The sequence below is a fragment of the Trachurus trachurus genome (genome assembly GCF_905171665.1).
Source record: "Trachurus trachurus genome assembly, chromosome: 14".
Taxonomy (NCBI): Eukaryota; Metazoa; Chordata; class Actinopteri; order Carangiformes; family Carangidae; genus Trachurus; species Trachurus trachurus.
The window spans coordinates 2,633,145-2,648,471 of NC_139903.1; the positions used below are offsets into that span (position 1 = coordinate 2,633,145).

At 41.8% G+C, this 15,327-nt stretch overlaps 1 protein-coding gene across 2 annotated transcripts in view; it reads right to left on the reverse strand.

The window, feature by feature from the left end:
- LOC310996889 (complement C3-like) overlaps positions 1–15,327 on the reverse strand; it is a 69,446-nt gene that overhangs the window by 16,859 nt on the left and 37,260 nt on the right. For both annotated transcript variants that reach the window (XM_083986397.1, XM_083986398.1), the window contains 13 exons: positions 8,047–8,194; positions 4,291–4,376; positions 3,118–3,195; positions 2,870–3,025; positions 2,480–2,542; positions 2,231–2,312; positions 1,982–2,030; positions 1,742–1,832; positions 1,535–1,624; positions 1,336–1,438; positions 1,075–1,164; positions 571–663; positions 370–453 (listed from right to left, as the gene is read on the reverse strand). In XM_083986397.1, the coding sequence (XP_083842523.1) occupies positions 370–453; positions 571–663; positions 1,075–1,164; positions 1,336–1,438; positions 1,535–1,624; positions 1,742–1,832; positions 1,982–2,030; positions 2,231–2,312; positions 2,480–2,542; positions 2,870–3,025; positions 3,118–3,195; positions 4,291–4,376; positions 8,047–8,194 (1,213 nt within the window). The remainder of the gene's footprint in view (positions 1–369; positions 454–570; positions 664–1,074; positions 1,165–1,335; positions 1,439–1,534; positions 1,625–1,741; positions 1,833–1,981; positions 2,031–2,230; positions 2,313–2,479; positions 2,543–2,869; positions 3,026–3,117; positions 3,196–4,290; positions 4,377–8,046; positions 8,195–15,327) is intronic.

The window sequence follows — 15,327 nt, forward strand, 5'->3', positions numbered from 1 at the left end:
AATATGTAATATTTTCTCTAAAGGTCCAATTTTGACCATTCCTGGGTGCCAAGGAACCCCAATCAGTAGACAGACAGACAGACAGACAGACAGACAGACAGACAGACAGATAGATAGATAGATAGATAGATAGATAGATAGATAGATAGATAGATAGATAGATAGATAGATAGATAGATAGATAGATAGATAGATAGATAGATAGATAGATAGATAGATAGATAGATAGATAGATAGATAGATAGATAGATAGATAGATAGATTGATAGATAGATAGATAGATAGATTGATAGATAGATAGATTGATAGATAGATTCACCTTGAGATTTTGGATAGTTCAAACCGTATTATTTAAGAGGTGATACCCACCTTCTTTAATGGATTCCAGTACCAGCATTGCGTAAGAGTCAGTGGAAACACCATTTGTAAAGTTTTCCACTCTCACTTTGTAAACTGAGGACATAGAAGTTAAGGATAGTTACTACACATTCCCTCAATCTCTTTACAAAAACATTTACATCCACAAAAGACAATTTTTAAGATAAAGACATAAGTAACACTAAGTCTTACCATAATCAATTTTGCTAGTCGGGGTGCTCTCACAAGATTTTGCTATTCGCTGGTCGTTGTTGATGTTTTCTTTCTTCTGCATACTGCAATTCTCTGGAAATATAGGCACAAAGAAATGAGCAAATTCATTGAGCACATGCGTACCTATGGGGATGGGTTGATTGGTGAGTGCAGCTGTATGAAGTATGCTGGTGTTTTTGTTTTTTTTTGCTCTGCCTACAGGCACCTGTTGGTGCATGTTGCCTCTTCTACTAATAATACATTTTATTTATAGACGCTTTCAGGACACTCAAGGCTCAAGGCTAGCCTCTGACAAAGATCTGATGATAATGTTATGATCTGATTTGCCAAATTACACACACACACACTTATTTTTGTGCAATATTAACTGAAGTTAAAAGACAATGTAGAATAACAAGGGATCAATGTTTCATGAGGGCAATAATCCTCCACAAATTTGTAGGTAGGCAGCTTATGTCTTCAAACAATTGTCATCTTGTTTACCTTCAGCACATATGCATTCATCATTTCTACAGAGTCTCATTAGATGTCCAGCTGTCCTCTCAGGATGGTAGAATTTTACACAATGTTTCTCTGCAAAAAAAATGTACATGTTGTTCTAGTGTATTGGGGTAAATGTACACAAAATACAAACAAAATCTATCGATCTACCTGTCTACTGACAGCAGACTGCTGACAACAACTACATCTTCAGCAAAGAAAATAATCTTGAAAACATTGAGGCAGCATATATTTATGACATACGTTCATAGTATTCATAGATAGACACGGCGGCTGGTTGTAAGACTCCGACTTTCAAGGTCTGGTGAATTCTAAAGGCGACCTCTTCTGTTTGTGTGTGAGAAACCTGAGGAGATGTAAAACAAAGGGGGGACACAGATAAATAAAGGAATGGCAAGTCAAAGAGAAAAACTGTTGACTGAGAGAAGCCCTGATGTCTTACACTTTTCAGGTAGATTATCAGTGACCCTCTCTCTGACAGGGTTTTGTCCATCTCATATCTTGAAATGGTGCGGGAAGGTCCTTTTGCCAACTACCCACAAACATACAATCACACATTGTCAGACAACTTTCAAAAGCATAAATCATCTTGTTTGACTTTGACCACTGCACTCTATGTGGGTATGTTTGTATCTGTAAAAGCTCTTACTCTGTTCAGATCATTTGTGTCGACAGTGAAGCCAGTTAGCAAGCCAATATCCAAGACTGACATACCAGCATCTCTCTCCTCATCCTTGTAACTATGCAGAACAAGGGCAATGTACAATTTCATTTAAACAAAATGAGTAACAGTAACAGAGTTACTAAGATATGAAGCAATGGGTGGCTGTAGCTGGTTAGAAAATGTCATATTTTTGTAACATTTGTCAGTATTCTTTATCACACTCACAGATATTCTATTTTCAGTCTGTAAACTTCCTCTTCTTCATTGTCTTGCTCTGGAGAAGCAAAACATCAGATGATTAAATATTTCTTCAATTAAAGAAACCTACTTGTCACAATGATGAAGAGCAGGAAACACAATATTTCTAAATAATGTAAAAGCTAGACAAGCAAAACTGACAGATATACTGTACATCCAAACAAACATGACAGCTCACACACAATAAACTGTGGGAGAGTGGGGGGATCAAATTACCTGGGATGAGCTGCACTGACAGATTGAATTTCCGGCAGTCACTCTCCTTCTCCTTAGGTATAGCATAATACAGTGACACCAACTATTTCAAGGGAAAAAAGTGCACTTTAATATTACATGCATTGGGAAGATATGGGATGGATTCGTCGTAATAGTAGACAAAGTTAAAAGAGAAAATCTTTGGTCTCAAAAGGGACACATCAATAGAAAACAGATAATGAAGCAAAGAACAAAACACATTATATGTACCGTCACTGTTGCTTCTCCTGTGCCTGTGGCAGTCACTGTTACATTCTGGTTTATATCGCTGATCTGTACACACAAACACACACACATGTGTGCGTACACACACACACACACACACACACACACACACAAATATGAAGAGAACAATTTGACTGACATTGATTTATTCTTGTTTTATTGTTTTATTGCATGCTTTTATTGTAGCTACATTACCTGTTCCATCTAGTTGTATTGCCACTAGTTTGCTTGTGTGTTTATTGTACAGCACTTTGGACAACCTGGGTTGTATTTTTAAATGTGCTATATAAATAAATATGTGTTGTATTGTATGTATTTACTGCTGATATTAATGAGTCACTGTGTGTGTGGTTGTGTGTGTGTGTGTGTTCTCACATGAGAAGTTCTTGTAGCATAATGGTTTCCACTGTTGAAGTTGTAGGAGTCAGGTTTTGACCTGCCCTGCACCAAGATGTCCACATTTAGATCATACTCTGGTTCTTTGGCAATGGCCCAGTACTCCGCTACAGCCTGGTACACTATTATAGTTGCCTGGGGAGAAAGAGAGCATGAAACTAATAAGATTATAATCCCAGATCATAGAACAAAAAAAGAAAGAGAAATAGCACAGATGCATTAAAGACCTGAGTTGATCCATAGCCTCCGCCCACCCTCTGCTGTTTGTTGAGCCATCTCACGACAGGTCTGGCTTCTTCAAGGGCCTTTAGTAACAGAGAAGGGGTGAACTGACTGTGGTTAACTGTGCATTGGAAGTGGACCACAATAATGAGTCAAATCAAATTATTCATCTATACAGCTCATTTAAAAACAGCACAGAGAAAAAAACAACAACAGAAAATTAGAAAACAATAGGGGGTAACTACTGTGACAAACTGGCTGACATACTGTATATATAGTGACACTTACTTTCAACTAGCTACTTTCTTAAAGCCCCAGTGTGTAACTTATTTTGCTTTTTATTAGCAAAAATCTAATCTGTCTTTCATAAATACGTATTTCACTGAAGGTGAATCACACCCGCATACAAATGAAAGCTTTCTGGTTCCTTAGAATGAGTTGTTACAAGTCGTTACAAATACATAAGTGGGCGACGCACCGAACCGAGGCGGCCATGTTGCAGCGTGACCGTAGGTAACCACGGAAACTGAGCGAAGCTGTCGGCTCGGCCTGTTAAAACTGTCACCACTGTGTAGTGTGAGGAAGGGCGGAGGCACTGGTGTTGCATTCAGGTGCAGTCAGGCAGACGGCCGTCGGCAAACCAACTGGATGTCATTTTACTATACTATACTAAAACATACCATGACAACATATTGTCACATTGCCTGTATTGTTTTCCTCGTGCTGGCGGACCACTTGTTTACATAGACGCTTGTTTATCCTGTTACATGCAGCGTCTGTTGTCTGTCTGACGTCTGCCCGATTTCACCTGAATGCAACATCAAGAATAGGTTCCGATATGCAACCGCACCGCTAAATGGGGGGAATTACTACATACTGGGGCTTGAAAAAGTTTGAAAAATTGAGAGAAAGAAAATGCCATCAGCTTTATAGATAATTATGAGGTGCTCTGGTGGGTGGTCAAAAGGAATTTAAAGGGTTTATGATGATTGGTGAATGAAGTAAACAGTTGGAAAAATATGGACATTTAGTACAACACAATTCACTGATTTTTGTTTCTTCTTCATAAACCCCCATACCAAGTGAGGTGGCAAATACAATGACCTTATTGTAAGTTTTTGTAGTGGGTAACATGCTGGTAACATACTGGTAGAAGGGACATGAAGGGACTCACATACCTTGGCTCTGACCAGTGCAAGAAGAGCATAACCTGTGGCCTCCATTGTGTAAACATGTCCTCTGGGTACACGCCAGTAAGTTGATTCTATTGAAAACACACACAAATAAATTTCTATAACAAGGCAGAACCTGTGAAAAATATCAGTGACTCATATTACTAAAAATAATACTAAAAACAATAAAGTGTTAAAAGAGTATGACATACAGGCTTGCACTCATCACTGATAACGGATTGTTCAAGGCTGACACAGATTTAACAGTTTTTGGGGGTTTTTTTAGTATATTTTTTTGGCTTTTATTTGATAGCACATAGTGAGATAGACAGGAAAGGGGGAGGCAGAGAGAGGGGGAATGACATGCAGGAAAGGTCTGCCCGACCCGGGATTCAAACCAGGGCCACCTGCGGCAAGGACTGTAGCCTCTACATGGGGTGGCCGCTAGTGATGCGCGGGTCAGCTTTTTTTCCAACCCGCGGGTCCCGCATCTATGAAGTAATTTGACCCGCCCCAGCCCGCCCCGCACCAACACGTCTATTTTCACAGCCCGCCCCGCCCCGCCCCGCCGCTATTAAATGGGCCATACAAATTTATTCAATATGAAAAATAGCTCTGAGTGACATAAAACTGGCAACAATAAATTTAAATCCCGAGCCAGTATAAAAATAGGTTAAACAATATAAATCATGAAATAACATCAGGTGAGGCTTGCGTTTTTATAGATTTCTGTTAAATTTATTAGGCTATTTGTAACAAACATATTACATTACAAAGTAGGCTAATAATAACAACAACACTAGCCTATGTAATAAACACTTAGCCTAACTGTAAATTTAATAAAACACAGAGTCATTTCACTGTGAATCCTAATAAAACACTTAGTAATTTCACTGTAAATTTAATAAAACACTGAGTCATTTCACTGTAAATGTAATAAAACACTTAATCATTTCATTGTAAATGTAATTAAACACCGAGTCATTTCAACAAAACAATTTTCAACAACAAACACCTTCGCAAATTAGGCAAAATGAGGCTTTTACAAACAACCTGTTTTTCTCATAGCACATAGGCCACCGAATTCTGTTCCGCATATGGCTATTTTTATCTAGGCATTGACATTTTAACGTGCACTATGCAAAAAAAGAATAGCATCAACTGTGCCGGGATTTAGTCTGTTTCGCCTGGACTCGAGCACCCGACCGGCCGAGCTGAACGTACGCTCGCTCGATGCACTCGTTGCTGGGATGCAGAGAATCATTCTTGCCACCTTGGCAAGCATGGGGAAGGCATTGGACTGTGACTCCCAGACACGTAGAAGATCATCCCCATCAGAGAAGAAGTGGCTGTCAATGTAGCCCTGAACCTCATCCTTCTCATCTTCTTCACCTTCATCCTCCCACTCGCTGAACTGATCCCTTTTTCTTTTGGCTCCCTCGGCTCCCTCAGCTAAAAATAAAATGAAAATACAGTTTTACTATTCTGATTAGTCCGCCGTAACCTACCAAATTGTTGTTAAATGAACAATTAAACTGTCATAAGATTAGGCCGATAGGGCATTCTTTTTGTTATTATTATTAGGCTATCATCATTGTTATAATTGTTGTCGTTATTACCGTGTTATTACATTAGCTGCTGTCGTTACTTACGTCGATCAGTGGCCTCTGGTTCTCTTGGGGCTGGTGTACGCTCTCGGTCAAATTCCCTGGCGAGTCGTCTGGCCTCGTCATGGACAGCAGTTCTCTCCACAGCTGGAAACATCTTGAGGGACTTGAAACGTGGACAAAGAAACGTCCCAAGCTTGTGGGTGATGCTGAGGGACAGTTTCTCGTTTAAGAGCTGCATTGCCCGTGCTCTTATGTAAACCATGTACTCTGGGTCACTGTGTTGTGGCTCGCAGTGTTTCTGTAGTTTGAAAAACCAAAGCACCACTAACTGAATGGTAGGATATTTGTCACCTTCGAGCTCTTCGGTAGCAGTTTTAAAAAGCACCAAGAACTCAGAGATCGTTTTCAGCACGTCCAGCTGAATGCCCTCTAGTCTGTCTAGCTGGTCTTTTTCTTCCATCGCTTGTTGGATTTCACGGTATTGTTTGGTGACTGACTGCATCATTGCCACTTTACTGTTCCATCGAGTTTCACACTCCTGTATCACAGCATGGGGCAGGTTTACAACTGCACTGGATTTCTTCAGGTACGTTACAAGGCTTTTGCATCTGTCCATCACGTGACTCACGTCTCTCATGTATGCTGGGCTGTTTTCTTTTATGTCAAATGTGTGTTTAAGTACGGTGTTTATGACATGGGCTGCGCATGGTATCCACTTGTAGCTGCGGAGGGCAGCTTTGATGTTGGCTCCCTGGTCACTCACGAACGTGACATTTGGTAAACGGCCAGCTTCTATCCCGAAGTCATGCAGCTCCCTGATCATTTGCTCGTTCAGGTTGCAGGCTGTCTTTTTAAGAGTAGAGTCAAATTCAGCTGTAGTTATGACGCGACTCTTCAACTTCCAATCTTCGTTGATGAAGTGACCAGTGAAAGCTGTGTATGCCCGTTTGTTGTGATCATCAGTCCACATGTCAGTCGTAATTCCGATGCCACAATCCAGAGCTTTATTGATCTCTTCTGCAAGTTTTTTTTTTTTTTCTGTGGCCGTCGCTTTGGCTCTGTCGCAGACGGTTTGCCTGTGAGGGAGTACACTGCTGGCATCCACACGTCCGTAACGTGCCCCGACATTAATAAGACACTGAGCTACAGCACAGAATCCACTACCAGATACGATATCAAAGGGCCGCAGATCTTGACAGCACAGGTCGACGCAGGCGTCTGTGACATCCGATTTGATTTGTGTTGGGATTTTCGGGCATTTAAGGAACGCAGTTATAGCACTTTGAGACCCGTCCTTAGAGCCACAGACATGCCTGCTCATGGTTGAAGTGCCTGATTTGTGGCTCTCATGTTTGTATATTTTTTCACAGTCATTACACTTCACATATCCGGTACTTTTTTCTGCAGCAGCATGAACAATTTCAGAAAATCTCCCCCAAACTGTCGATTTAGTCTGATTTTCTTTTGTTTTGAGTTTATAAATCCCCGACCTTAATCTCTCCCTCACCTCCTCCATCGTCTTCTTCTTCTTTTTTAAATCTTTTGTTTTGGCCGTTGCTCTTGGCGCTCTCGTGACGTCAGACGTGCACAGCCAAGACAATTTTAATATTTTTTTTTTTATGACCCGCCCCAGCCCGCACCGCAAATAAAGTAAACATTTCTTGACCCGCCCCGCCCCGCGCATCACTAGTGGCCGCTTTACCCACTGCGCCACGCACCGCCCCAGATATCACAGTTTTATCACACTGAAGAAATCAGATGTTTTGTTTTTAACATAGCCAACTAACTTACAGATAAACTGTCAAGAAACTTTGGTTACTAACATACTGATACTGACTAGGACAGTTTGTGGTTGAAATACTTAAAAATATCTTTATATCTTTGGCTAAAATTGTATCAATCATAAAGTGGATGTGTATTATTTTACCCTCTGGACATCTATCAAATACTATTGTGCAACAGGGGCGGTGTTTAGCTCAGTTGGTAGAACACCCACCCCATGTGTTGAGGCTATAGTCCTCACTTCAGGCGGCCCTGGTTGGAATCCTGCGTTGAGCGGCCCTATCCCAGAGTGGGCTCAAATTCAATTTTCTTTTCTGTACAGCTTTAAAAAAAAAAAAAAAAAAAAAAAAAAAAGATTGTGCAATGGTACCTGTAACAAACCGGTAGAGGATCTCTTTGTTGAATTTGTCTTCGTTGGCCAGGGCGTATGATGCTATGGCAACAGCATATGAATTGTTGAGTTTGGGTAAACACTTCTCCAGGTAGGTTACTGCTTTGTCTATACTGCCTTGCAGACTCTGGAGAGGGGAAGATGAAAATGAAGGAAGAATCAGTGAAACAGATAGAGAGAAGAGATTCCAATGCAAACATAAACACACCAACAATCACAAGTTCACACTGGCTAAATTGGTTTACTGACAGAATTCCAAGCAACGCTGTAGAACTTGAGAAAAGTGGTCACTTTTTTTTTTACAATATAGTTTTTATTTCACAATACCACTAACACACCTAAAGGACAATTCCAGGCAAATTCAACCTGGGGCTATTGTTTCCTAATATTTTAGGTCTAAAAGAATGATGATCTGAAGATTTTCTTTTTAATTAGGGCCACGGGCAATCGCACCGGGCACTGGTCCCAACAGCTATGAAATAGCTGCAGGGGCACTACTGTTATTGTGTGGATTTTTTCTTATTATTAGTGTGAATGCTTCCAGCATTCACACTAATAATAAGAAAAAATGGCCGAACCGAGGGCCGAACCAAATAACAATAGTGTGAATGCTGTGTGAATGCTGTGTGAATGCTGTAGCATTCACACTATTGTTATTCGGTTCGGCCATTTTCTGCCTTTCTTCGGCATTTAACTAGTCCTTCATACTTTGCGCTATTTCAACAATTCAAATATCAAAATGTTCAGCCTTTTCGGGACAGGTGTGCTATGTCTTTTCTCTTTTCAACTATTCATACTTTTTGCAATATTCAACTATTTCTGATTTTTTTTTCCCCATAGAGAATGCATTGGAACAGTCTTGAAACTCTTCAAATCTTCTTACTTCTTTCAGCCTTTAAAGTGTCCACATACTTTCAGCTAGAGACTTCATTCAAATTCTGAGCTGTAGACAAACTTTTTAAGTATTCCTCTATGACTCAGCTTATTGATATCTTCAACAGTTTCTGATATTTGGCCGCTTTAAAATCATTAAGTTTTTTGACAAAATCCAGCTTTATAATGGGTGTGTGTTGCGTCTAACGAGCAGGGCTTAGAGTGAGTGACATCATCGCTAGAGTGAGAGGGATCGAAAAAACATTCAGGATTTTTTCTGGATAAATTGCCAGCACGGCCACAAATTAAACTCTAGACACATGATTTCCTCACCGGTTTGTAGCCACATTTGTCGTGTCTCATTTAATGTGCTCAAAACAGCAGACAGACTTACAGAATTGTCTCTATGAGCCTAACGCCGGGTTCACACCGGACGCCGAAGCGCCGCGAAGCAGAGCGGCCGCGGAAATCGCGCGCGAGCCGCGTCCCTTCAGTTCACACCAGACGCTGATTTCTCCGCGGCGGTCGCGAGCGCCTCTGCTCCTCAGCTGTTGTTCACTCACATTCAGAGCTGTGTTTTCTACATCATGGATAAGTAAATAACCTCATATAATTATAACACCATGTGCTGTGGGTCACACAACTCCCTGTACTTCACTTCCAAGATTAATTTCACGTCCTCCTTCACTTTACAACAACTCGTCTCTGCCTCTCTCTCTCTCTCTCTTTCCCTGTTTGTTTGTGTGTTTTGACCCCACCCCCCCTCCTCCCTCCTGCAGCCAGCCCACCGTGTCTCCCTATCCTGTGTGTGTGTTTTCATCTCTCTTGCTCTCTGTTGAGAGTCTGACAAATATAAATACGGTCGCATTTGTCAATCGCTGTATTTTATTTTGAAAAGTGTTTTATTTTGAAAATTGACCGGATTCTCTCGTTGTTTCATGTGTGACTTCCTGCCAAGATTGACGCGATTGCTCGCGGCTCGCGCACAAAATAGAACAGACGCCGAAACGATAAATGCACGGCGCGAGCAATCGCGGCGCTTCGCGGCGCGTCGCCTCTGGTCTGAACTACAGAACCTGTTAACTTGGGCGCCGAAGGGAAGCGGTCTCCGTTCCGCGGCTATTCGCGGCGCTTCGGCGTCCGGTGTGAACCCGGCGTAATTGTGCAGCTAGACCCGCTCCAGTGGCTCATCCACTTCAATATAAAAGTAGGAGCTGATTTTTTTAGAAAAACAGAAATGCCCCCCTTTTCTACCTTGCGACCCTGAGAAAAGTTTTTGCCCTACAAACATTTAATGCACATCAATGTGCTCAGGAAGGTCTCCTTGCCCCAGTAGTCATGGCCACATTCTGATAAGAGGTACGGTTCTCTTTTTCTGGGCTGTTTTCAGAAGCTGCTCCGAGCTCAAATCTCTCTGCTCTGCTCTGCTCTGTGTAGTGCAGTGGCCAGCTGTTGGGGCCAGCTCGTTATCAACGTCTATAAATAGAACAGTGCAGGTGCAGCCTGGCCGCTCGTTAAGATGTTTTTAAACACAGGCACATGATAAACCAGACTGACAGAGGATGTCCACGCACAAACACAGGCATCACACTCACACAGACAGACACACACAGACACTCACACACAGTCACACATGCACACATAGACAAACAGACAAACACACAAACACAACACTGTTCCACACAGTAAAATGTAAGCAGTTAGTTGAGTCGCCATGGTAACTTCTGAGGGCAGGCTGCCAATCAATCAGATCATTAGGGAGAGAGGAGGTCTGTGGCTTTCTGCACATGTACATGCAGACAGAGAGACCGTCAGACTCACACACACACACACACACACACACACACACACACACACACACACACACACAGGTTTTCAGCTCACATTCATCAACCTCTCAATTATTTTATACTTTTGATGTAAACATCTCCAACAATTTATATTTTTCTCATGAATTTAAGTTCAGACGTTTAACCTTTCCAACTCTATTAATAGTAGTACAATTACAGGTGGAGCCTAGGACATAGGACGCAGCTTTTAACATCTATCTATCTATCTATCTATCTATCTATCTATCTATCTATCTATCTATCTATCTATCTATCTATCTATCTATCTATCTATCTATCTATAAACCCTTTGTCTCTTTTTTTCTCTCTTTTTCTTTCTTTCTTTTACTCCTTCATTTGTATTTTACATAACTTCTTTCTATCTTTCCCTCCCTATCCATCCATCCATCTACCTCTTTCTATCTATCATCCCCCTCTCTCTTTTTCTTCTTTCTTTCACCCCATTTCTTTTTACTTATTTGTTTCTTTCTGTTTTTCTTTCTACTCCTTTTCTCTTTCTATGTTTCTACCCCATTTCTTTCTTTCTTTCTACTGCTCTCTGTATATCTCTCTCTTTCATTTATCCACCCCAATTTCTTTCCTTCTTTCTTACTACCCCTCTGTCTCTTTCATTCATTCTCTATTCTCTTTATGTTCTATTATTCTGTTTTTCTTACCTTTTTCTTTCTCTATCTACCCTTCTCTCTGTGTCTTCTTTCTTTCTGTCCTTTTGTTCTTTCTTTCTTTCTCCATCTACCCTTCCCATTTTCTTTCTTTCCTTCTGTCCTTTTCTTCTTTCTTTCTTTCTTCAGCTCATTCAGCATTGTTTCAACAATTTCTTCAGCTCATTCAGCATTGTTTCAACAATTTCTTCAGCTCATTCAGCATTGTTTCAACAATTTCTTCAGCTCATTCAGCATTGCTTTCAGCATTCACACCATTTCCATTCTTGGAAATGTTTTTTCTAGTTATTCTCCGTCCTCTTCCGGACGCTTTTTCGATTCGCTACTAGTCCTGCAACTTGAAGAGTTGCAGGACATATTATATATCAAAACGTGCGGCTTGATCGGGATCGGTGGGCTATTACTTTTCTCAACAGTTTACGAATTTTTCACGACATAAGTCGCGAAAAACTGCGCAAAATTTTTGCATGTAAGTCAATGGGACAGGCGGAAAAAAAAGACCGAAAAAGACCAATCATTGGAGTTTAACAAACGTCTACTGCTCAGGCATACTTTCACCTAGAGACTCCATTTAAACTTTAAACAGTAGACACAAGTCTTGTGTATTGTCGTATTACTCCACGTTTTGATAGGTCATATAGTTTTTGATCAATCCCTGATCAATGACCATGATCATTTTTGGAGAAATTATGAGATTATAATGGGTGTGTATTGCATGGAATGTTCGTGTCAGAGCACGTGACATCATCGGTTAGAGTGGGAGAGAGTGAAGAAACATTCTGTATTTTTTCTGGATAAACTGTCAGCCCGGCCACAATTTACACTCTACACACATAATTTTTTCAGAATTTGTAAGACAAACGTGTTATCTATCAATTCATGTGCTCAAAATATCAGAGAGACTTACAGAACTTACAGAATCAGCCTCTGAGTGCGGCCACGTCTGTCCCTGCTCCTCATTGACTCCAATACAAATATTTTCTGAGAGAAGCAGAACGGCCTGATGTTTTAAAACTGCCATCCTCTCCAAAATATTTACTGTAGAAACACCAAATCGTACCAAAATTTTCAGGAAGTCCTTAGAGCAACGTGTTCTGTGTTTTGTTCTGATAGGAGTTACCGTTTTGTCACGCGAAGCCTAAATGTGAGACCGGTGCAGAGGCAGAAAATGGCTCTTTTTCTCCACGTTTCTGTCTGTCTCAGCCTGCGGGGGCCCCTATCGCCGTGGTAACCTCTTTGATCCTCAGGCCAGAGCTCGTTAACTTCATAAACAATCCACCTGGCGCTCGTTTAAATGTTTATAAACACAGACACAGCTAAATCAGACTGACACAGGATGCAGCTACTAACTAACTAACTATGTGTCAAGTCAGTCACACACACACACAGACTCTAGAGCCAGCTTCATGTGATTACAGTCACACACACACACACACACACACACACACACACACACACACACACACACACACACACACACACACACACACACACACACACACACACACACACAGTTAACCTAATGTGGTTACAGCTCCTCCATATCAGTGCTTTTTTTCACATACAACATCAGATGGCTATTCAAACATACACCGATGGGTTTGTTTACTTCAAGAAAGTGGACAGACACGTTTGTAAACATACAGTAGCTCTAGTACAAAGTCTTGTGAAGTCTCGTGCAAGCGTTAAGTTCACTGGGTGTCATTTATGAAAAGTTAGTAAATCTGTGTGTAGATTTGCACATAACGCCCGGTTCACACCGGCCGCCGAAGCGCCGCAGCCCTCCTGTTCACACCAGATGCTTATTTCTCTGCGCCGATCAACAAGCGCTTCGCCCCTCAGCTGTGTGTGTGTGTAGCCCATGTGTATGTGTGTGTTCCTCTCTCGCGCACTGTTTATAGTAGATTGATAAACACAAACGTATACACTTTGGACTCTGGTATTTGTCAATCTCGGTATTTTATTTAGAAAATTGCTTTTATTTTGAAAAACGCGGCTCGTGCACAAAATAGACCAGACGCCGAAACGATCGCTGCACGTCGCGAGCCGGCTGCGGAGGATCGCGGCGCTTCGCATCTGGTCTGAACTACACTATCGGTTAACAAAGGCGCCGAAAGGAAGCGGGCTCCGTTCCGCGGCTACAGTGGGTACTAGTTTCATTTGGAAGGTTTCACGCGAGATTCTCATTTGAGTCACGGGAGAGTCACGTGGATTTTTTGTGGAGGAGTAATTGTGTTTTCACCAGAAGCTGCAATGTGCCCAAACAACCACCAGGTGGCATCTGTGAGCAGGAAGACGCCTCCATAAGACAGCAGCACGGAGCAGTGAACACGAATGGGGAATGCAATATAATAATAATGCAGTATAGTTTTTCAATGAGAAAAATGTAACGACGGCAGCTATACGTCTCACTCTCTTTTTTCGATCCTCTCGTCAGCTCCAAACACACCCATCTGCACCGCACACAGCAGTTAATTAACTCAGTGGGCGATGCTGCCGGTGTGTTTTTAAAATGAGCCAACTACAGTAGTGCCGCAGATTTCTCATTCCCCACCTTGTTTGATTGAGAGTGTAGCTGGATGATTTCTCATGAATGAACGGGCAATAGCCTATGTCACTTTTGGGCTGGGCGATAAAACAGGATATCCTGAAATAACTTTCCCTCGATAGAAATAGGCTACAAGACTGATGAGAAAAATGAGAATAGGTTTCATTCATCCATGTTTTGACAGACAACACAAACAACCAGTGACAGGAACGGACTGGCCATAGGGCAATGTGGGCAAATGCCACAACAGCTGCGACCGAGGCAGCCCCGTGAAGATGCAGCCACGCTGATGTGACCGCAAAAAAATAAAAACAAAAGACAGTTGGTGTCAGCTGGTTTACCCTGCACCGGGTTCATCACTCATTATTAATGCTACTGCACAACTGAAAATATTGTAAAGACCCCACAGTAATGTAATGTTCTTGTTCTGATGTTTAAGTTGTGTGATTTCTGACTGACTGTATGGTTGGATGAGAAACTGAGGGGCTGGGGTGAGTGTGAGGAAGACAGAGTCCTGTGTGTGTGTGTGTGTGTGTGTGTGTGTGTGTGTGTGTGTGTGTGTGTGTGTGTGTGTGTGTGTGTGTGTGTGTGTGTGTGTGTGTGTGTGTGTGTGTGTAGGTGAGTGAGTGAGGAGCAGCAGAGGAAGAAGTGAGAGCTGTCAGATAAGATTGTGTTATGTTGTTGTAGTTACGTCGGGTCTGACGCTACAATATCAATAGCAACATGTGTTTAACATAGACGTCTTTCCTTTCGGTCCCGTTAACCGATTGTGTCAGATGCGCCAGAGTGCGCATCTCTGTGCCAGGCTCGCGCTCTGCGACGATTTGTGTTTATTCATCTTAACAGAGACGCTGAACAGAGGGATTAATACACATTCACACAGGCTATGCACACACGAGCTACCCACATACACACAGCTGAGGGGCCGAGGCGGCACGGAGAAATGCACATCTGGTGAAATTACTATTTCGTGGGAACAAATTAATATTTTGTGGCCACAAATTAGTATTTCGTGGGAACTAATTAGTATTAGGGTTAGGGTTTGGGTTAGGGGTTAGGGGTTACCCTAACCCTAACCCACAAATTATGATTTTTTTTCTTGCATGTCATATCCAGGGCTCCGTAATTAGACTATAGAATGCGAGTGTGTGTTTTATTGAAAGCGCGAGGCTGGGTGTGTGTAGCCTATGAAAATCGCTACAGTGGGTTGCAGTGCAGTGGCGTCATTAGGCCTATTTTAGGGGGGCTGAAGCCCCCCTAAAATATTCTTAAGCCCCCCCAAATAATTTGGTGTTCTTTTATTATGTGACTTTTTTTTTTTATATAT